This window comes from Siniperca chuatsi, linkage group LG14, assembly GCF_020085105.1.
Source record: "Siniperca chuatsi isolate FFG_IHB_CAS linkage group LG14, ASM2008510v1, whole genome shotgun sequence".
NCBI lineage: Eukaryota > Metazoa > Chordata > Actinopteri > Centrarchiformes > Sinipercidae > Siniperca > Siniperca chuatsi.
Genome location: NC_058055.1, coordinates 23200461 through 23225112, shown reverse-complemented (window position 1 = coordinate 23225112; position 24652 = coordinate 23200461). Strand labels below are relative to the sequence as shown.

General features: G+C 39.0%; 1 protein-coding gene across 6 annotated transcripts in view; it reads right to left on the bottom strand.

Moving 5' to 3' along the window:
• Positions 1-24652, bottom strand: part of cadm1a (cell adhesion molecule 1a) — a 368288-nt gene that overhangs the window by 9042 nt on the left and 334594 nt on the right. For 4 of the 6 annotated variants that reach the window (XM_044221784.1, XM_044221788.1, XM_044221785.1 and 1 more), the window contains one exon: positions 19802-19834. The exons of the other annotated variants lie outside the window; for them this stretch is intronic. In XM_044221784.1, coding sequence (XP_044077719.1) covers positions 19802-19834 — 33 coding nt within the window. The remainder of the gene's footprint in view (positions 1-19801; positions 19835-24652) is intronic. 6 annotated transcript variants of the gene reach the window in all.

The following is a 24652-nucleotide window of genomic DNA, read 5'->3' as shown; positions in this document are numbered from 1 at the left end:
GTAGGAGTTGCAGTCCCTATGAACCCCAACCATCTCTTAACCTAAACATAATAATTTTACACTGTGTACTTAAACTTAACCATATCAAGGCATAACTAAACAATGGTCTGGTTGTTGTTTTTATTAAAAGGTTGAGTTCTTGATCTTGTCCATTATTTTGTGTTGCATTCATTGCTTCAGATTTAAAATAATACAGGTACAGTATTATACTTTGCAATATGTGATCTTTTGCTCTTGTTTGTTTCCAACTAAACAAGAGGTAACAAGAAGTTATTCTTCTGGGACCAGTTTGGCTCCTTTTTATCTGGTTGACATTTTAATAACCACTCTACAAAATTGCCACAACAATAACAGTTTAGATTGCAATCAGGAATTGATTAAACTGAGCAGGAAAAGAATTACCATATTCCTGCTGGACTGTGAGAAATCACTCAGGGCAAGATTTACTAAGATGGCGTTGTGCAAATGTGCGCTCTGGTTTTCAGTGAGTTTGCGGCTGCAATCTGTGTGTATTCAGCGCCTGATTTACTAAGGCAGCAGCTCATAATTCAGTCAGCTCCTGTACTGAACCTGGTGCTGAACCTCCAGACGCACTCTGCGAGTGAGGGGGAGCTCACAAGTCCAGTTCAAAGGTGGGAATTCTATGAGATCACTAAGCTCAGAAAAGAAATGATAACACAGTGAAAATATTACTTTAGGGAGGCTCTACCTAAGAAGTTACTCATAAAATGATATTATAATCTTTAGCATATATTTAATTATTAATACATTAGGAGGCAATCCGTTCATGCTGAACAAAAAGGAGATTAAGTACAAGACAAATCAAGGACGCACAAAATATATACCAGGTACAGTACAAGGAAAGCTATTGATCAGGTGTAGGCATCCATGACAACCCAAAGTTAAAATCTGTTTGTGAATGTAATTGGCCCTTCACAGCACAAAGTAGGAGCAGATGTTTTCATCAATAGCCCACACTATATGCTATAGGAAAGTGAGTGGGAGGGGAGTCATGTGGCTATATGTTGCATTAAGATGTGGCCTGGAATTCATTCTGCAACATAATGTATACATTAGTAATGCATTTTTGTGCTTTTAGCTTATTAAGATACAATTATGCCAGACACTTAACCTTCACTTCCTAGCTAATGTCTTTTTTAAAGACTTATTTAACAGAAAATAGGGAAAGCCAGAAAAAGTGAAATCAGAACACTGAACAAACAGCCAGTACTTTGCAATCAGTTCACGTGGAGCAACCTCCACCATCCATTAGCTGTAGTAACCTACTACAACCCCTCCACACGCTTCTCCAGCCTAGTTCTACACTCAAGGGATTTGCTGAGTGAGCGCAAGGAAGCAGAAAGAGCAGACCACAATTTATTAACGAATAACAGAAACAGAGATCATGGATAACTTTAGCTACCACCCACCCCTACACTCCTGCATTACCAACCTGCACGAATTGTGTGTGTGTATGTGTGGGGGCGGGGGGCTGCTACCTTTCAAACTCAACAAAACATTACCTGATAGATGTAATAGGTTATTTTGACTTCAGATTTTCTTTTTTAGTGCTGGGCAGATTCAATTAAACTGAGCAGGAATCCTTCTGACATCCAATTCGCTCTTGTCAGGCTGCTAAAGCTGTGCTTTAACACACTTTCCTATTACGATGTTAATGTGGACTTTGGCTTTGGGGGATGCGGGGGAGCATGTGTTTGGTGTGGTCAGGGTGATGGGGGTGGCTTGGACGGTTGCAGAGAATCATTCTTGGCTGTCTATATCAAACTTTCCTGGTTTAAATTGATTTAAGAGGGAGGGGCGAAGAGAACATCAAAGTCTCCACCACACACGTCTTTACATTATATCATATGTTGCTTCTATAATAAGCTCTGCCTTGTGGATTAACCTGTGTAGACAAGACTGGCCCTTTAAAGCCTTACCAGTACTGGGGCTATAAATGTCAAGTCTGGCCTGTTGGTGGTGCTAGAGGGACCAAAAACTTCCTCTTACACTGAGGACCATGAATATCCACAGCAAACTGCATGGAAATCACTTTTCCCCCCAGGTTGCTTTAAGGTCAAACATGACAGCAAAATAGAGAAAACAACAAAAAGAGAATCTCTTCGCTCTTATGCATACACCTCCTAAAATTCTTATAGTACCTAATTTGCTCTCCCTTTAAACAAAAAAATCATGTTCATTGTTGTTACAAGAGGGTTTTGTTGCGTGATTTTTGTGTAGTGTGTTAGTTGTTACCTAAAGTATATTTAGCTCCGGCAGTGTGTGTTTTCATTACTGACTGTGCACTGGCAGTCATGCTTTCCTGACATCCTATTTTCTCTTCCTAGTTTGACTGCAACAAAGTCTTCTTAAAGGTGGATTTGATTTTAAAAGATTTGATGAAAAGTAAACATATGATTTAACCATTACACACACACACACACACACACACACACACACACACACACACACACACACACACACACACACACACACAATCTCTCTCTCTCTTTCTTTCCCAAAATCAAAGTGATCACAAAGCTCAACTTGTTTGCTGGATCTTGAACGTTGCAGGTCAGTTATGCTGCAGAAACATTAAGAGTTCTTGCTGGAATGAAGAAGCCAACAATTTCTGCCATAATCAAACTAAAAAATAAAGAAGGGTTGTATGGGTTCCATACTTTAAGAAGCCTGTTTGTAAGCCCAAATAACTGTCTGGATGACAGCTGCAGAGCATGTGCTGTCAGTTTCTGGAAGCACTCAGTCCCAATTATACCGTAAAAAGCAATTTACATGTCATATCAGTGAGTATCACTTATGAGCAATAACTGTCACCTAGTGAAATATAGTACATTTGTGTTATTATCTCACATAGGGAGTCAAACTTCAAATTGCACGGGTCATTGTTTTAGCAATCAAAGAAGTGCACATTCAAGGCAATTTTAGTTATTTCCTTTCCTTAAAAGTCACTTCTGTCACGGATGAAAAGCACCTAACATCCACATCAAACTGCAAAACTGTTACAATCTGCAACTCATGGTATTAATTACAAAAAAGGAAAAACAAAGTTAAAATGAATGCTTTCAGGCATGCGTGGAGCCTAAATTCACAATCAATATCCCAAAATGGCTGGTGCCATTTATACAACTATTTGAAAGAGCCATGTGGCCATTCATTTAGTGATCATAACTCAAAGGAGATTCATCAGCCTAAAGTTTATGAGCCATTCCTCCACCTTTGCTCAGACTATCAAATGAACAAACATTTATCACCAAACTCTGCAGCTCGCTTGAGCTTTTTAGCATATTTTAGCTGTAGTAGTATTTTATTGTTTTGGTTTTACACACATTGACTGTTTGGTTCAACACTCTCACCAACTCTGTTTCCTGCAGCAGTAGAGAGCTGTTGTCAGCAAACAAGTTGTGATAAACCCACTGTACGCTACGTGCCCAGCACCAAACAACAGACAGCCAAAGTTAGCAACTAGCTGGTGAAGAATGTCGAGCACCTAGCAGCTAGAGGGCAAGATATGTTACTTTCTAAGAGTTTGTGGAGACTAAACCCGGGCCAAAAGGAGTTACATTCATCAGGCAGCCAGAAACACGACAACAATGGGATGATAATGTTGCTCTGTGTCTGGTGGACATGTACATTGGTTGCAAACAGTTGTTTAAAAGCATGGTGTAGCATATGCACGATAGGGAAATCTCCTTACATGTTTTCTTGAGCATCCATATACATATAATTATAACCACATGCCTACATGTAATGTATGTTTTTCAAAACCCAACAAGATGCAGAACACAACCAACCAGCTGCAGAATCAAGCTCTATGTTTTCATTTTATGTCCATGCTTTCTGGAGTTATCTTAACACTGACACACAGCTCAGTCTCCCTTTGAAATGTGCCTGAAATATAAATGATTAATCACAAATGGACTTCAAATAAGGTGTCCACAGGGCTAAACAAAGCATGCAACAGTCAATCAAGAGTGGTCATTTTGGCAGGCGGAGAAACGCCCACCTTAAGTGGGAACATGGAGTATCTCATTTTCATAGGACATGTTGACAGAGGCTTGATTTGAGACAGAGGAGATCTCCTAATTGGATCTTCTAATCTGCTAATTAAGCATTAGTGATTTCGCTGGTGTGCCCATGCTGCCTGTAGATAGAGGGGCAATCAGGAATACAGCAGCGCTATGTGGGTGGGGTGTCATAAGAGCACATCGGCTTGTCAAGATCCACTTCCATTGCCCACAACACTCTCGGTTAAAGAGTGAATGTAATTAAAGTCCCAATGAACCTATTCATTGAACCTATTTAAAAATGTCAGTTAAATCTTTTGCCTCTCGGCTAGCGCACCACACTGCTTACATACAGAGTGACTTGGCCTAAGATTTATTGAGTCTTTTTCAAAACGTCAAAAAGTGTCACACTTTAAGAAGACAGCAATGCCATTAAAAACACCGGGCCAAAAAAGGAAAGTAGCTAAGGGGTCAAATAAATTTGAAAATGAAATGATTAAAATTAATGTCATAAAATTGTGACATTAGCAGTGATATAAGATATATAAGGCTTTACCAGCCTGAACACTGATTCTGAAATGTGTTGTCTGTGATTTAAAGGCCTCATTACTTTTGATATCTGTAATTGGAAAAACTAAAAACACTCTGCTCGAGGATCTCAACCAGATAACGTGGTGTTAAAAGAGTATAAAATTGGAGGGCTCTCAAGAGACGGGTATATAAAGAAAGAATGGTCAAATCGATACAGCATAGGCTGAGATATCCTGACTTTTAGTCCCTAGTGTGGGTCAAGCTCCAAAAACGATGGAACCTACATTTCCCATAATGCAACCAACAGCATCTCTTCATCATAGCCCACTCCAGGCTTAGAAGCCTGGTGATCATCAGGGTCATTTTATGTTACTTTATGTGTAAAATTAGTGGTGGGCCCCATTAAGATCATGGAAGAAAATAAAGTTTTGATTTACATGAGAGTGAAGGGAGTGATTATAATGTATCCCACGGTTAGATACAACATGCCACGGACAATATCATTACAGAGCAAACATACTACATATGTAAAATAATGTAAAAAAACAAAATGTAAATTAATTTATGATCAGCAGCCTTTACCATATAGATTATGACGATTTTTTCAATTAGTTATGTAGAGGGAGGGGAGCAACCTAAGACTAAGATTTATTGTCCTGAAGTGGGAAAAACAATGAGTTTCTAATTTCTTTAATTTAGGAGCAGAATGATTTGAGGCAGGCTCTAACATCATTTGGCTGCAATTCAATTAGACAAAGTAAAGAGGACAGTGAAACTTCATTTCATTATAAATTCATATCTTTTTTCGTTCTTTAATTTTTTTTTGCAGCAGAACGACAGTTGTAATTAGCAGTTATACTAAGGCATTGTCTACTGGAAATAACACATCACAAGAATTCAATTTTAGCTGACTTTCTAGCACAAACTTCTAATAGAAAGCTCAAACACAGGTAAAGACGAAACTCAGGTAATGGTTGGAAATGAGATTGAATTTTGTCTAATTTACATCTGGTAGACAGGAACGTAGGAGAATGATGTCATACAAAATAAGCTGGTATTCCTTTTTTGTAGTGTTCTTCATGCAATATAAACCTTTGTCAATGTAATGAATTCTATTTTTGCTGCCGAACAATAAAGTAATGAGAAGGAAATCAAATGTTCCATCTCCTTGCAAAAAGCCAATAGTGCATTATCTCTTAAGGAACCTTGCACCTTGTTTTTTTTCTGATGGAGCTATTCATCATTTATCTAATCACAGCCCGTCTTCATCCAAAATGTAATATAATTATGGGCTATAACTGTTCTCAGGATATTACACTGTATCTAGGCCACGGCTAGCTCGATAAACACCTTCTAATAATGGCTTTTAGTGGTCTCAGGAGTGACTTATCCTAACACATTGAGGCCTCTCTATGGCTCCCAAGGCCAAATGAGTTTGCAGCTTGTTGCAGAGATGCACATCAGTCCTGTTAATGTCCAGTCCTGTTTTCTGTTTGGAAAAAAAAAAAGAAGCCCAGTGGAGCTTCTCTCCATCCACCAAACTGCCCTTTCTGCTCTCATGCGTGATTATCAACCCCCTCCACACACCCCCACCAACACTCTCCTCCCATCCTGCTGTCAATGAGCTGCTTCCAGCCTCAGTCATTTCAACAGAAAAAAAAACAGAAAAACTCCCCAGGATCTATGCATGTGGTTGTGAAAGGTGGCCAGAAGCCTGGCTCGCGTGTGATCGTGTCGAACAATTAGTTTTAACCTGACACCAGAGATCTGAGGATTCCCTTGTGTTAGAAAATGTAATCTCTTGACTATAACATACAAGGTCAAAAAATTTACTGACTATTAGTGATATGTTCATAATAAAGAAAAAGGCATGACATTACTCATCATCAAAAAGATGAAAATAAATAACGTAAAACTGTGTTTAAGTGATCCAAAGAGAAACATCTTGTCAAGGTCGAAGTCACTGAAATGTAAGGCGTTGATTAAACTGACTCCCTCAAGTCAAGTGCTGTGTCTCCCCTACTCTTGGTATATTGATAACAACAACAGAGGAGACTGTGTGTATCCTGGTGTTGTGAGACAGAATAGTATCAGTGAAATGACATTGGGGGCTTTGTGTAGATCTGTGTACACAGCAGAGACAGCCCTGGGTGAAGGAAGTGTGCCAAGGAAATGAGGGGCTAATCCCGGAAAAGAAGCCTCAGACAATGGCTAAATTTACATACAAGCAGTAAACAGACTGTAGTACATTCTCTGGTCAAGGTCGTACACAGAGATGATCTGTTTACACAAACCTGTTATAGCTTACCTCACTGACTATTTCCAAAAATCAAAAAAATAAATAATAGTGAATATTTACAGCTTCAGTCTTTTTTCTTAGTTTTTCACTGCAGACTTTTATGTTCTTCTAGTTTTCAGCCTACAGGGAACACCGGGACAGAGTCCTCATTCTTAAACAACAAAAATAGGTTGTAAGTGCCTTTCAAAACAACCCGTGAGATTCATATGAGAATCTTCTAATCTGTCACCACTATGGTTAAGGTCTGGTTAAGTTTATCATCTAAAACTACTTGGTTAATGCTTTAAATCGCAGTTTTCCTCCTTAATTTCCCCTTGAGTTGCTTTAAGGTTGGAACAAGGCTAAGAGTCTACAGAAGCTCTGCGAGCACAGCGGTGCTTTGAGCTTAATACTAACATCAGCATGCTAACATGCTCACAATGTTGACATATTTATTAGGTAGAATGTTTACCATGATCCCCATCATTGTACAGCTGAGGTTGATGAAAATGCCATTAGTTTTGCAGGTATTTGGTCACAAACCAAAGTTGACAATTTGAAATTTTGACCTGATGATGGCCCTAGAGAAACGTTATGACAATTCATCTTGATGGGGACCTGGCTGTACCAAATTTAATGACGCTCCATCCAACGTTTTCGAGACATTGAACTCCGAACAAGCTAATATTCTGTATCAGTTTTTTTCCAGTTCTTCATTGAAGGTTTGGATACACTGAGTGAAATATTCAAACCAAGACTCAAAAGTCATAGTAAAGATGGGTAGAGCCCAACTTTGGTGAACTTTGACATGCAAATTTGCATGTTGACCAATTGCAAATCGTCCGAAATGGAGGAATCTACTATAACAGAACTAGCCATAACCTATGATTGCCACTGCATGACCTGCAAGTAGTCACTATGTCTCTAAGGTTCCAACACCACCTATTTTGCAAGGACGTGCAGATGACTTCTCCTGTGCCACGCTCTTGGCACAGAACTTTCTATAGTTGATGCTAGACTGTAGACAACACTTCTGCATGGTCTCACACATACTGTACATAAATACAGGCTGCCACCAGAGAAAACAACGGATGTATGCAAATAATGTCAGGAAGTCTCAAAGGGGCTATTATAATTGAACGTTCATATAATTGTTTAATTACAGCTACTTAAATAAGAGTAACTGCAATGTGTGTTAAAAGAGGTAGCTCCAAATGTGTTCAAATCAGTGTGGACATGGTCTTAATTTCTACTGAACCAGCACACAGTGGTTATTCAAAAGTACATCAAAGGACTTTGACCTTTGTTGCACAGACCTGTGGCTGCTAACAGACAATAAATGCTGCAGAGTCAAGAGAAAAAAATAGAATCCTGCCATTATGTAAAGATGGAGGCCTAGCAGAACATTTACTTTGTTATCATGGTCCCTGTATGCTTGCTTTGTCATGCTATTTTGGCCGTCTTTGATGAGCAGTGTTGTGGCACAATCTCCGTCTGGTGTGGCAACACTGACAAAAACCTGCAGTGATAATAAAATCCTTTAGCAAAGCTGAGTGCATGGTGTCGGCCTCTAATCCAAGCCTCACCTCAAAGGAAATTCAGACCAGCTTACATGCATGGATGGTGTCAGGGAAAAAAAAAAGAAAGAAAATCTGCTGTGTTCCACATACAGCTCACATTATAGTCAGAATTTGTATCAGTGCTGCTAAAAGTGAGTGAAGCCAGTGACAATGGATCTCCACGACTGGGTTTGTCTTATTTACACAAAATACTGAGGGTATTGTTAGATAAAACAAATATCCTTGCAATGACAGATCCCTGGTTGTAGCTTCATGGAATTAAATTGGGAAAACATTTACTCCAGCTTTGTCTGCCAACACCCAGACCGATTGCCACTTAAGGGAAGAAAATGGCACAAGAGAGTGACCAAAGCCTTGGAAGGAGGAATTTGCTGAGGGGGCTGGAGCTGAAAGTTCAAATTAGAGAGGGAAAGAGGGAAGCAGGAGCTACATTTGCACTGACTATTACTAATCAATTTCAATTTCCTCTCAGACCTGATTTTTATTTTTTTTGGAAGGCTGTTCATATTTATTTTAGGATGTAATCCATGCTAAATAAAGGTGTTTCCTTACAAAGTCTAGTCAATATTGAGTTTTCCCCTCTCTTCCCTGTTGTCCACCATGCCAACACTGGCCCAGCCAAGCTAACAAAAACAGTACAACTGTCTCAGATGAAAGTTGCAAGTCTTGGTTGCTGTCATGGCAACACTGAGCCTAAATTCAAATTATAATAAGACCATTCAAAAACAAGGAACATGCAGGTCACATGCCTTGGGATCCTATTTTGCAGCACATTTCACTGTGGTCCAAATTACAACTAAAACACGTGAGAAATAATGCAATCCTCAAGCTCACCACCTGTTTTGTCTGCCTGCTTGGAGCAAATTATTATCTGTAAAATAAATATAATATAAATCAATATGAACAAAAGACATGCTATCAACACTACATCTCCCTACATCAACCCAAGACAACAAATTGTGTGCTAATGTGCAGACCCTTTGTCTTTACTAAACTAAACTCATCTTGGCAAACTATTCACTATTCACAGTCTAGTGGCATGTAAAGACACATTTCACCACAAAATTCATTAAAAGGTTGCACATTTTCTGCCACCACGTTGCAATAAACAAATTCATCATGTACCCAACACTAAGACCCCATTTCCACTTGGTAACAACATGCAATCTGTATCTGGATTCTTTATCTGGAGAATGATATCTGAATACGGGCCTTTGCATTTAAAGCTGGTAATAATAAGCGTTCTTCTTATCTCAATTCTGCCTGCATTGTGATCGGACCTCGATGCATTAGACAGGCAAAGCTGGCGGACTTGTCAACTAACATAATGCTTCTCAGGTCAAACTAAGGAACGGGGGATACTCTCAAGGGGCCACTACAAAGTGCAAGGCGAGGGTCATGTAACAGACAGAGACAGCCAAAGACAGCTACTTTTCTGGAGCCTTGTTAACAAAGCTAACAATACTTATACTGTAAGAAGGTAATCAGATCGGTCAGATAATGATTGGCCAGTCCGTCGGCCGGTTCACCACTTTGGTCCAGACTGAAATATCTCCACATCTACTGGATGGATTGCCATGAAATTTTGTACAGACATTCATTGTCACAGATGATGTATCCTAATGACTTTGGTGATCCAGTGACATTTCTTCTAGTGCCGCCATGAGGTTGACATTTGTGGTTTTGAGTGAAATGCCTCAACAACTATTGGATGGATTGCCCTGAAATTTAGTACACACATTCAAGATTCCCACTGGATGGATTGTAATAGCTTTGCTGATCCCTTAACTTTTCAAAATCAAATTTTTAATTTGTCCAATACTTTGGTTTATGACTAAAAACCTGCAAAACCAATGGCATTTCCATGAGCCTCAGCTGTACTTTGTCTCTGTGCTAATTAGCAAATGTTAGCATGCTAAAACACTAAAGTAAGATGAACATGATAAACTTTATACCCGCTAAACATCACTGACAGTAGCATTTAGCTCAAAATACTGCCATGGTACTTAATTTATTTTCTGACCTGCTTTTATAGTGTTTTATAGTGTATTATATTTTTTGCTAGTACTTTCTCCTGTGTGCACTGACGTAAAGGCGAGCTACTGTAACAAAGAGTTTCCCTTCGGGGATCAATAAAGTATTTCTGATTCTGAATACCACTGTGCCTAAGTACAGCCTCACAGAGCCGCTAGCATGGCTGAAGACTCAATGTCTTGTTTCTTAAGAATGTGGTCACACTGTACAGACCAGATTTAAACCTGGCTGAGATCCAATCACAATGCGACCCACATCTTGAGGTGGGTATAGCTGATCTGATTATAGTGCATTTTGTGTGCATTTACACCTGCAATGCGTGCATTTTTACCTTATCCAGATAAGAAATCCAGATGTAGATTGTATGCTAATAACAGGTGTAGGTGCTCTGTGTAGATAACTTAGGCAACACAGTTTAAGGGAGCATCTTATACAATTCTAGATCGGGGGTGACTTTGAGCATGTCCTCTCAAAAGAAAATGAGCATTCATACAAAAAGAAAGACACAGTAAGCTAAACATGAAGTTAACAAAGAAAGGAAACAGATTACTTATTTGAACCTGAAACCTATTATGTGGTCCATTATTAGAGTAACTAGCTAAAATGAAAGATAAAACAGTTGTAGCTTGATATCTGTAAGTGCATCTAGCATAACTGGGGAGATTACTAACACATTTCACACACAATTTTTTTGATTTTTAGATGATTTTTGGTCAGCAATAACACTGATGTTTATTGTTATTTTATGTATTATTACTGTTGGTAATACACTAAATTGTTAGCAAGAGGTTTAAAAAGGGCTTGTGAGAAATAATGTGACAGCAGTTGGTGAGAGACTTCTCTAATGGAGCAGGTGTTATCATTTCAGCAGGTAGTAGAGCTGGGTGCCAGATGGGGATGATTGACAGTTTGGATTAATGTGAAATTGTCTCACTGGTTTGTGTGCATCTGGTGGCCCAATGCAAACAGTTTTGATAAAAGCAAGGACATTTATAAGGAAATACAAAGCACTATTACCAATATGTCCAAATGAGTTTCTGGAAAAAAAAAATTGTAGCATCTTCTAACAAAAAGTAAAAGAATTCTTGTATATTTGAAACAGTAAATCACGGACATAATACAGTACAACATTTTCACACCTCTTTTATACAGTCTATGGTCAACTGCCAGTAGTGCTGCTGAAACAACTTTGGCACCCAAAAGTATGACTACAACAAAACAACATACAAAAAATGTTTGTCACTTGTTGACCTGCTTACAAATGTTAACTCAAGGCAGATTTTGCTGTTCAGACTGATTAAAAACATCTATTTAACAGGTAAGGAGAAAAATCCCTACTGATTACACTTCCCTGTCTATTTCATCATGTGAAAGCCAGACGGAACCTTAGAGGTTCACTTAACTTTCAGCAGGAGGTGAGTAATGAGAGGAGAAAGAGGTTTTCGAGGGGGGACCCCTGTTTGTCACCTGTCACACTCAGCTGTGAGTCTGAAACTAATTAATGCAGCATATGTGCCTCATTTAAAGCGAGCCCCAAAGGCAGGTTCAAGCCAGCGAGTGCCAGCTTCAAAATACAAACACATCTATCTCTGTGTGCACACATACTGTAAAATGCGCACACACACCATAGAGAGAGAAAAAAAATTCCCACATTTTGCGCACGAGAAAAGTGTATATAGGCTACAGAGAGCCAGCACAACAGACCAGCCTTGTTTATGGTTTTAGTTAACAGTTTGAGTCAAGCATAGAGGCTGTACTACTCCATATAGATGCAGTTGTTGCAGTTGTTTCTCATCATGTTTACTGGTACTCTTGTTTGTGGGGACACTTTTATGAAAAGAAAAAACTTTTATGCAACTGTAAATTGCTTACACACAACACATATCCTAATATGAATGGATAGAGGAGAGTGTCAGTGTTCCAGAGACATAAAAACATGTGGATGGAACATTCTGAGCCTTGATACTGTCAAAAATATATAGTGTAACACCAAAATAAAGAAATAAAAAGCAAATGTTCCTGAATTTTGTCCCTCCTATTGTTTATCTTTTTCTTATTTACATTTGTTCCCATCATGCTTTGGGTAATGCAAACAGGACGATAATACTGCCATAGAGTCGGTCACACCTGAGCCCAATTTTTTAACCAATATTTACCTACATGTTGGTTAATCTACACCATAGAAAGTCATGTTGAATTAGCTACAAGCTGTTCCCATATAATGTCTAAATATAATGACTACACAGCAAGATCAGAAGTTTTAAGGAACATATTTTTGCATGATTTCTAAACAGATTTATGGATGTTTATCCTCGATTGGCATCAGTGAATCTGCTACTTTATCAATGGAGGAATTCTGAGAAGAAGGGTGGCTTTTTTAATGCTATCGGGTTCACTGGGTGGAAGTATACCAAGGTTCAACCAAGGCCAAAACCATCTCATATTAAACCAATTAATTATTTTGTGTGCACATGATCATCAAACTACTGCTGTGGCTGTCAAAAACCTGCCACTGTGTCCCTTTAACCTACCAATATGTCATGTTGTCAGTGATGTTGGCAGTGCCATCTGTCCCTTTGATAGTCAGTGGACCCAAGATCACCTGGCACTGCTGTCTCCGAGGTCTGCAAGGACTCAGTTTTCAAGTTAAAAGAATAGCCAGATTTTCAAACATGTTTTTCCCAATCATTTCCAAACTCAGCATAGGAACCATGCGTGAAAATACATATTACAGATGTGGAGCGCACACATCAAACACACAACAGACATAAACTTCTCCTCTAAACAAAAATACTTTCCTAAATTGGCTGCCTCATACAGCAATAATCAAGAGTCTGACGAAAACTTGCTACATTTGTTGCACATCAATACCTGATTGTGATTTGGCACATTGTGGCCTTGTCATTTAGTAAATGCCTTGTCTCTTTAATGACATCCAAATGTGACAGTTTAGTCCTTGGATTAAAGGCAAAAGTCCTGTGCTTCACCTGCCACAATCCCGCTGTGAGCAAAGTGGCCATTATACTGCTGTATTCCTCTCCACTATTAGATCTCTGAGCGCTGCTCAATTATTTCACTACTTTCATACGCTTGCTGACAGCCGTGTTGGCAGGTGTGTCCTTTCCAGATGCACTCACCTCTCCGGATGGGAAATTAGTCAGTGCAGCTAGCCATCAGCTGAAGCAACTTCCACCAACATGCCCTTTCATTAAGAGTGAGGAGATGGAAGTGAGATGAGAAGAGCAAACGCTGTTTGAACATCCAACACCTAAATGCTGGTTCTTAACTGTGGACCACTTTTGTGGAGTTTTGGAAACAAGCTACTTGCAGAGAGTTGATTTACCTCATGCACATGACAAAAGAAAATCCTCTACGAAGCAAAGCCCGGCTTATTGAGTGTGGTGTTGATGGGTACTATTGTCCCACAATGCAACTGGACAAAACTGACAAAAATAGTGGACGGTGGTGCAATACCTCCAGCTCAGAAATACTAAAGAAGTAAAACATCCTTGTGGAACCATTTTACTTCTCTGGAAGTTTTATCTTTGAAATGTCCCAAAGTTACAGTCACTCATATCTGTTGGTGAAAGCATGGTATACTGTACTATGCCACTGCCAAAATAGTGCATTATTAACAAAAATAAACAGCATATACTTTACAGCATATAGTATGTTATTGGAACACTAATCGCTAATCGAGAGTCGTACTAATATACTACCAGTTTATGATCGAACACAGGGCCATAGCCAGAATATTAGATATTTCTGACTACATAATCTGAGTTAGGTAGTCAGAAATATCTCAATGCACGATCCCACCCTCCTAAACATTTTCTTACACATTTCTTAATATTTTATTTTCATATAATATTTTTTCATATCTTAATTACATTTTCTGTAAATTTGTATCTCCATACACAATGGTCTAAATGTGGTTTTATAGCCCTACCCACAATGTGAGGACTATAATTCTGGTAGAGAAATAAATAAATAAAAACTAATTTTTTGTTGTAAAAACATTCAAATTAAAAGCTGTACTTATCAATAATTTCAGCGTCTTTCAGTCACACTGCTCTCATCAACCTCATTTCCAGCCATAGCAGGCAGCTGTTTTCAGTTAAAAAGCTCTGATAAACCAACTGCCCAGCACCAAACAGCAGACAGACAAAGTTAGCAGAAGGCTGGTGCAATTTGGTGGAGCATTTAGCAGCTAAAGAGCCAGATATTTTTCTCAGGAATTGATGAAGACCAAAACAGAGATAGTAGACTCATGACTCCAAATGTTGATCCGTGTCTGCTGGATGTGTAAACAGGCAATAGTTTGCTAACATGTTAGCCACATCAACTTTACAAGGCCATATTGTGTCAAACTTGCTTTAACTTGTTGTCGAGTATATAAATAAATAAATTAGAAAGCAGCTTTAACTTACTCTGAGATCTGAAAAATCAGAATCAACCTCAAAAATGCACCATGTATAATTTGTGTGTAATTATGGAATCTTCCTCAGGTCTCCTGAATAACAACTGTTCAAGTGTTTTGTTTCAGGAGTTATTTTTGCTATTTTGATAGACTGTTTTGGTCAAAGTAAGTGAGAAAGGCTTTTTAAACAACTAGTTTGTTCCCTCTTTTATTTGAGTTGGTATAGCTTTAGTCAACTCTGCTATTCTGTGTGAGTATTTATGCAACTTCTTTTCTTTTGTTTTTGTTTTGAATGAGCGCCTTTAACTCTCTGGGTCTTTGTACCACAAGAGCTTCTGAGAGCCAGAGGTGCAGTCGTGTTTATCCACTTGCATAATAAAATTAGTCATTATGTCTGAGTTTTTACAGTTTCTTTCTCATTTCAGCATCAGAGCTAAAGCTTAATTTATAAGAACAAAATGTTTCAACGCCCACTTCTCCAGTCCACTGGCAGCTCATCTCAGAGCCTCTTCTTTTCTCTGCCGCATGTTTAATTTGTTCCCTCCTGCCCTCCATGCCTCTTACCCTGTACCTGGCCTATTTTAGTGGGAAACGGACAATCTCGGGAAGAGGCTTCGAGCTCAATAGTGCCTCAGCTTCCTCTCTCTTTTAGTCACGACAAGCGGGGCATCACCAAGGCAACAACATTTAAGAGGATATGGGGAGCCAGGCGGTCAGTGCTGATGCTTTTCTAACAGGCTCTCACTTGGTGTCACACACAAGGCATGGAAATAATGACATGAATTAGCATTTACATCGGGATTTCTGGAGATTGCCCTGTTGACACCCAAATTATTAATCATAATTTTAGATGACACTTGAAGGAAGCACTAAATAAAATGCACTTAGCTTTCCAAATTGATTTAGCTTAAAATAAAGTTTATTTTCTAATATTAGTTATACAGTTAGTAATGGTGTTGACAATGAGGAAACTTAGGCAGAGGGTGCTCACGGGGTACAACCAAGTTCCTGGGTGATCAGACTGGTCTGAAAACAGCGATATGTAACCCCCCCCCCAAAAAAAAACAAAAACGCAAGGGGTTCGGTTGGTGGGGGCATGTTGTGTCAGTTACAGGTGAAACAATTAAATCCAATCCAGAAAGGCGGGTTTGAATAATTGATAGACAGTGTGAAGGCTTATCAAATGCCAAAACACCGCACAGCGGTTTATTATAGCATGAGGACAGATTTTACATCCATGGAAAGTAATTACAAACAATAATTTTATCCTACTACTGTCAAACCGTAGAATTACACCATTTGAAAATAAAAACACAGGCTGTTGAACTGAATTGCGTTATACTAACAGGCGTTTCAATTATTTTGTGCAACCCATTTATATCAATACGGGTAGGCTAAACAACAGATAAGCCTCTCTGTATAATGCAACACAGTTCAACAGCACCATGAACTACATCCTCCAAAATGACCATACAGTTGAATCAACACCTCTCTACAAAAACTGAACATTATAACATTCATGAAGGTAGGATTTATTGAAGGACTGTTTTATCAGATTGCATTAGTTTTAGCCAGGCGTACCTAATGAACTGACAACTGAGTGTATGTCCCCAGAGTCTATAACTGACTCTAAAATGCACTGAATGCATAGAAATCACACAAGATGCTCTCAAGAGTTCTGTAGCTGGTTTGTTTCTTCAGTGCGCTATGTGCAGCTCTCTGATACACAGGGGAAAAACAAAATTAAAGACCAATTCCTCACACATCATGGTAATGAAAGAATATGTCGCTCAGAGTGACGGTGTGGCTCATTGTTCAGCTCTTGTTAGGCAAATTAAACAGTTATGAAAGTGTAATGCACAGTTTGTTCAGTCGATGCTTTAATTTCATGACTTTCTCTAGCCTACCTACTGTACGGCTCTACCTCACGGGACATATTGTATGTTACTGATGTTATTATCACTGCATTGCCAGTCACTGACTCATAACTGTCAATATTCATTGAATTATAGGGCTTGAAATCCAAGTCATTACAAAGTGATTCACTATTTACTGAACTACCATCTGTATTGTATTCATGCTGGACACCCACATGGGTGACTGGCTGATCAGACGTCTCCTCAGGACTGTGTGGGTGTGTACAGACTGTGCTTGATTGATAGCTGCTAAATGCTCCACTAAGTTCACCAGCTAGTCTCTAACTGTGACTGTCTGCTGTTTGGTGCTGAGCAGGAAGTGTACAGTGGGTTTTTTGAGCATTTTACGCTGAAAACAGCTGCTTGCTGCAGAAAATGATGCCATGAGAGCAGTGAGATTGAACCAGAATAGTAATGTTGCAGCCAGACAGCTAAACAATGAGCTGAAACTCACTATAAAGCTCTGTAAAGCCGAGGGGAGCTGCTGATTCGGGTGATAATGATAATTCTCTGTAGGTTCATCACTACCAGTGAGCCTTTTCACATTGTGATTTGATACATTGCTATTATGAAAATATTGATTATGGCCACTTTAAAGAGAAACAACTTAAACCTCAATGTATTATCACATGTACAAGCAACACAGGATTGCAGTTGTTAAAATAATTTTGAAATTGGTCAAAACATTAAAAAATGAAATGAGTCCAAGCTTGTGTTTTTCAACAGTGGCATGAACACAGCATGCTTTAGGCTATAGAGGGCGAGCCAGCGAGCAGACAATTTCATGTGTGATATAGTTCATTTTGCAAAGAGAGATTGCTTCAAAATGGGTTTGTACCTCTGGGGTGTTAAAATGAACAAGAATAATATTAAGGGGACTAACACTTCACTTGTATTTGAATTTAATTTATGTTTAAGTAAAGCAGTTTTAATCTTCAAGCAAAAATTAGCAAGATTAATTTGATGTAGAAAATGTGATCAACATGTTGTGAGCTTGTATTTAAGGTTATATCTGCATTAAGAAATGTTTGAAGGCTCTGTTGTGTGTGTTTGTTGTGTGGCTGGTTGTCACATTAAGTAAAAAGAAAACAGGTATTTCACGGGTCAAAACATGATTTGTCAACTGGTACAAAAAACAAAGTGCCTAATATTTCCACTGAAAACCCGATTTCACATCATCATAAGTTTTATGGATATAAATGAGTGTTAATTATATTTAAATATTTGCTAAAACACTTTGCTAAATTATATTTAAATATTTGCTAAAACACCTGAACTAATGTTCATTCACCAAATGTTCATTCACCAAATGTATGCATATTAATAAAATGTTAATTATATTGAAATATTTGCTAAAACACCTGAACTAATGTTCATTCACCAAATGTTCATTCACCAAATGTATGCATATTAATAAAATCCCATCTCCATCAATCCACCGTGAAAATCCATTCATCTGGTTTAATCCCATGTTCTTTTGCCCTTTACAAATATTTTATGAGAGGGAAATACTGTAACTGAATATCAATTTTCAATATTCCACTTTTTTTGTGTTATATATATTTTTGTGCCTGTAATAGGTTTGCAAAGTGAAAAAGCCCAATGTCCACCCCAAAGGGAAAACACTGCACCTGAACTGCCTAAAAACAGCTCAAATGTAGTCCAGCCTTTACTTCTGTAACGTATCTACGTCACTATGTAACAGCCGTCATAATGCACACATTGAGCAGTTTCCACAAGTACACCTAAATATGAAATTAAAATAACGTTAGATAGGCAGTCAATAAAGTTCTTACTGTGATGTAGAGACAGTGCACAGTTAAAATGTTACCTATGAAAGATAAATTAGTTACAAATTAATAACTTACCACTCTGAAAAGTCTTGCTCCAGTCTCGTTGTGAAGCTGGTTCGGGTTGTTGGAACATGTACAGCTGAACAGTAACGGCTGAACTGAAGCCATAGTTACCGGCTGAAGCACCTTTGTTTTGAATCACACTACCTTGCTCGTCAGGACCTGTCCTACTCTGCTTCTGATTGGCTACTAGTCCTTACCTAGGTACTGCGCATGTGCAACTCCCAACAAAGATCAAATAGAAGTGAGATGCCTCACTCATTAGCTAAAACAGAGCATTCAAGACACAAGGTGAAAAGAGGTACTGCAGCAATGTGCAGTATGAGCAAAAATATGGTGTTTTTTGAAAATTGAAAAACCATGTAAACTTATTCTGGTACAAAATGATGAACCTGAAAATGAGCATTATATGACCACTTACTTACTAAATTACCACATAGGGCTCATGGCTCATTTGCTACACAGGCCCCTAATTTGACCATTATAGCAAGTGAGTGAAGTCAGTTTAAAATTTCCTGATGGAGCAAAACTGAGCACATGCTTAATATAAAGTTTGTGACCATACGTTCATGAATTTGTTCAGACAAATCATGAAACTTCAGCCACAAAATAATGACAAAATGCCATTTAGGCAAAATGAGAAAATTATGTATATCATCTTCGTTCAAATTAATGAGAACGAGTAAATGAGGTCTATTTTCGCATCCACACAAAATCATCTCATGTTGTTGATATAATCAGTTCTGGCCTCAGAGTGGGTTTTATTCCTCTGTGGCACCTTCAGGGAAACACTGTAATTGGTTAGTTGGTGCAACCATTTCACAAGTGCATTTCTAGTGAGGAGAATGAAAAAGAAAAAAAGGGTGTTTATGCTATGCCTGCTATATGCAGTGACAGTAAGTGATATAAACATCTTTGTGGCACATTAATGCAAAAAAATCAAAAATAAAATGTAGCCTGACTGTTACTTGGCGGGAGCTCTGTGGCCTCAAAAGACAGGTCAGTATGATCAATAAATGACTGACACCAGGCACACAGCTGACATTTCCAGGCTGGGCAGTCTGGCACAATAATGTCTACTGTGCAACAGTAAACGTAGGCATGCTGCAGAAACAGGATACAAGTTAAAAAAAGAGACATTAAGAGGAAAGTAGAGATACCAACCATGAGCTGCAGGTTCAGTGCTGGGCGCAGTATCTGAGCACACAAGGAGAGGACATGGCAGTTGAGGAGGGAGGTGTGGAACAGGAGGAAGAGCATGCAAATAAAGGAGAAATGGGGGAGGAGGCAGGGGGAGAAAACAAATGACACCCATAAGCAAGCATTCAGAAGACCAGAACATGACAAAAGACATAAGGCTTAAGGGAAATCAAAAGGAACCAAAGGCAGTGCTGAGATAAACATAAGCTTACACACACACACACACACACACACACACACACACACACACACACACACACACACACACACACACACACACACACACGCACACAAACACACACTGGACATTCCACTCAGAGGGGAGTGTGGCTACTGCTTGAGGAGATATGGAAGAGACTATTATCTTGTGCTGTAGGCAGCTTTGGTGTGGAGAAAAGACAGACTATCAAGAGGAAATAATTGTGCAACTGTCCTAATGCAAGAGTGTATGACTTGGAAAACACTCTACCATCTTTTTACAAAGGGAATGCTTTGTATGGCAACGACTCAAGTAAAGTTTTAATGAAGTAACAGTGTTCAGTGTTGCAATGGCTTGGTGTGGATGAGATATTCACCAACATGGTTTTCTGACCTTTTCCTTTAATATATGACCTTTTAAACACTTAGTTTTCATTTTAAATTTTGTTTACTGTAGTGGCCTTTATGTCCCCACAGCATCTTCAAACTGCTTCACTAGTTCTGTCAGCAACACAGCTGGTCAAAAGGAAAGTAAATACAACAACAATTAAAAGTATTTTTTTTGTATTTGGTTAATAATGAGGCTGTTATTTTGAATGTTACCCAATGTAAAAAAAAAAAAAAAAAAGTATATTGATAATATGAAGAGTGTGTTGGTATATGGTTTTGCTCCATGGTAACATAATCTTAACAGAAGTTGTACTGATACAGTATCAAATGTTATTTAAAGATAATTATGTATAGTCTGTGGTAAATTCAGACACTAGCTGCCGATTCATAATCATGCAATGACTGAAGCTAGTTGCTAAAATATCATTCCAATAGCATCCAACTCTGTCTCTGAGACCCATCAGCTTACTGCAAATGCAACCACTGGTGTCATTGATTAGGTTGATTTTATAACAGCTCTAACCAATATACAAAACACAGACGAAGAACAGCCAGACCAAGTGTAGCTATGAAGTACTATAAGAAACTTACAAATGAGACTGCAGACCACTGTACTCCAGCATATTATAGTTAAGGAAAACAGAAGCAGAAATTGCTCCTTGCTGAGAATGAAATGCTGTGCTGGAGGAAACATATGCCTTTTTAAAACACTTCTGAGGGAGATGCTTGCCCACTGACAAATTGGGCCTTATGTTTCCTTAGCTTTCTGTCTCAGCGGAGACATGAGAAAGTGCCTGTAAGCTATCAAGACACAGACAGATGTTTGTGTAAGAGAGAGAATGGTGCTCATTACTAATGTGTAATTGTTTGGGGAGCAATAGGTCAATGCCACACCTCAGCTCTACTGCCAGAGGTTCGGGGTACAGGGAACAAGACTGCATCAAGTCCTTCTCAGAATTACTGAGGCCTCTGAGGACCCATTTCTCTACAAGGTCCTTGAGTAGTTGAGACATGTCAGTACTAAATAAAGCCACAGGCCAGTCATATTTGGTTGAAGTACACCTCAGTAAAAACACTGTTAGCGTCATCTACACAATTTATTTTCCATTATAGTGGCATAGTTTTATTGTAGTTTGCACCTGTACTTAAACAAGTGCTTCTAGCTCAAAGAGAGATTAGCGAGTTAGTCAGTTAAGTTTGGCCTTAACCCAGGATTTATGGTATCACACGACTAGCTCATTTTAGGCCAGGCTAGATCACCTAAGTAACTTTTGCCGTAGGGCTAATCTGCTCTGGAGCAAGTTCAGTTCAGAAATGTTTAAAAATGTTTAAAACAGCCCTCCTACCCAATCAACTTACCAGATCCTGATTACAGGATCCCACAAAAGCTCTTTGTTTAAGTGACAAGTAATAAAGATCACACTGTGACAGGTTTATAGATCAGTAGAATTACTTTGCTTTCTACAGTAATTAAGAGATGTAAGAAATGTTTGTAGCATACCAATTTACCCGCTTTAATATAACAGGATGCTAGTTGACCAGTCATCAATAATGTGTGATATTTACAGATGCATCTTAATTGCGCTGACATTCTGTCAGACAAAACAGAATTCTTGGAAAATATTGATTCATTGTAGCATACCAGGCCCACCCACCCCCATCACCCTCTGTGACTCCCCAGTCGACACTCTGGAGTCCTTCCGCTTCCTGGGCACCATCATCACCCAGGACCTTAAGTGGGAGCTGAACATCAGCTCTCTCACCAAGAAAGCCCAGCAGAGGATGTACTTCCTGCGGTAGCTGAAGAAGTTCAACCTGCCAAAGACAATGATGGTGCACTTCTACAACTCCATCATTGACTCCATCACCATCTGATACCGAGAAGGTGATTGGCTGCAATCTACCTTCCCTGCAGGACCTGTACACCTCTAGGACTCTGAGGTGCGCAGGAAAGATTGTGGCTGACCCCTCCCACCCTGGACACAAACTGTTTCAGTCACACCCCTCTGTGGTCTATCAGGACCAAAGCCTTGTGCCACTTGTTTCTTCCTGACTGCAGCTGGCCTCATCAACAAGGCTGGGCCTCCCACTGACACTGGCTCATATCCCCCCAACCCTTCACTACATCTTATATTAAGGTAAAGTCTACATACCTGACTCAGTGTGTTACATTAACACACATCTTCTGGACTACTACCTTGCATATTGCAAATATTCTTTGTACATATTGTGAACTCTTGCACATTCCCATGTAAATGTCACATCACATCCCTGTACAAACAGTAATTTAATTTAAATATATAGAATAATATTATATATATATAATCATATTGTACATATTCTTTAATATTTGTATGATATGTTTTCATATCTTATTGTCTATTTTATATTTATGACTTTTGACTTGCAGTACTTGCTTGCTATCTTTCTACTTACTATGTTTATTGTATGCTTCTATGTTTCTATTTATAACAATCTACAGTTCTGTTGAAGGTATTCTCACTATAATGTATATTTACAATAAAACCAATCAAAAATCACACTACACTGCCTCAATTTATTTCAATTAATACATAAGTGTAGCAAGATCTGTACATTTAAGAAGCCAAAAGTACACTTAGGCTGTACAAAGCAATTAGGCCAGCAACAAATATTAGATCTTGAGTTATTTTCAAAAAGAGTTATAGTTTATGATTAAAATGCTACGAGACATCAGTGCCACTGGTGAATTAGCAAAAGGCTTGCTTAGAGAAGACTGTTCTCCCCAACGATGACCATGGACGCTGACTTGCCGACCTAGCTCACCTCTCTGAAACTGACCAAGCAAATTTTCAAGAAGGCATTATTTTGAAGTGTTAATCCCAAAGCTTTCTCAATAAAATGGATGGCGATAAAACACTTCCGAGGATTTGGAGCGTACTTAGCTACATGAGGACTTGGCTAAGTACTTGGGCCATGACTGATGATGTTTTAAAAGTCCAGACAAGAATGCAGATTGAAAAAGGCCTCATATATTAAATGAAAATGGGGATATGACTGAATGGAGAATTTATATTTTCATGGGATTTAACATTTTTTAACAGAACAGTCCAGCAACCATATCTACGATCTTGCTCTGCAAAACAGTGCCAGTTCAGAAGATCATTATTGTCTCTTTTTGTCTCTGCCACCACTTGAAGACTGTAATGCACTAGTGTTCATTGGCAACAAAATGTAAAATAAGGCCTCTGTCAGCTGAAAGGCAGCATGGCCTGGTAACCCTCATTACACTGTGGGTGGCAGCCATGTGGGACCATTCAATATGTCTGCTGCTGAGTGATTGCCTGTCCATTTTTGTGCAGCCTCCTCCTCATCCACCATCTCTAGCTTCACAGGTCAACTGAGACATCGGCACTGTCCTCGCTGACATTCACAGACACGATGCAGACACATCAGCTCCATGACTAGTTGCCACACTTCCCATAAGCCCTTTGGTGACTCACTGTGACATGACATCCAGCTCAACATGCAGAGATAACTGCATGCCAATCATAATTATATTGGCAGAAATGCATTAGGTGGAACCCTGTGGTACTGAAAATGCCAACAGGCTGCTGGGTGTCCCCGTTGGCAGCTAGATTACTTTTTTGTTGGATCCACTTTCTCTGACCTGCCTTCTCTGCCTCGGCTTTAGTTTGTGATTTCCTACATTTGCCAGAATTTTGACGCCCCCCACAGAGCTCAGTTGATAGAGAACCTGGTATCCCTTTCTCTTCAGCAATAGATTTCTTCCTGTTGAATGTTGGTGAAAAACATTAAATCTAGGAAGACACCCTATTTCTGAGTCCTGGGGAACTAATAGCATATACTGACATCTCATCATCATTTATGTTGTAAGTTGTTGATCACTTATGTTTTGCCTCTTAAAGGTCCAGTGTGTAAGATTTGGTGGCATCTAGTGTTGAAATTGCAGTTTGCAACCATGTGAATACCACTCGCCTCAAACTCCATTCCAAGTGTGTAGGAGAAACTACGGTGGCCGCGAAACTCACGAAACTGCGAAAGGCCCTATCTAGAGCCAGTGCTTGGTTTGTGTGTTCTGGGCTAATGTAGAAATATGGCGATGCAACATGGCAACCGCCGTGGAAGGGGACCCACTCCCTCTGCAGATCAAAATGGCTAATGGACCTTTAAATGCAACATATATCACAGTAACTGGTTTGTTAATTGTTTCTTAGGAATGTCAGT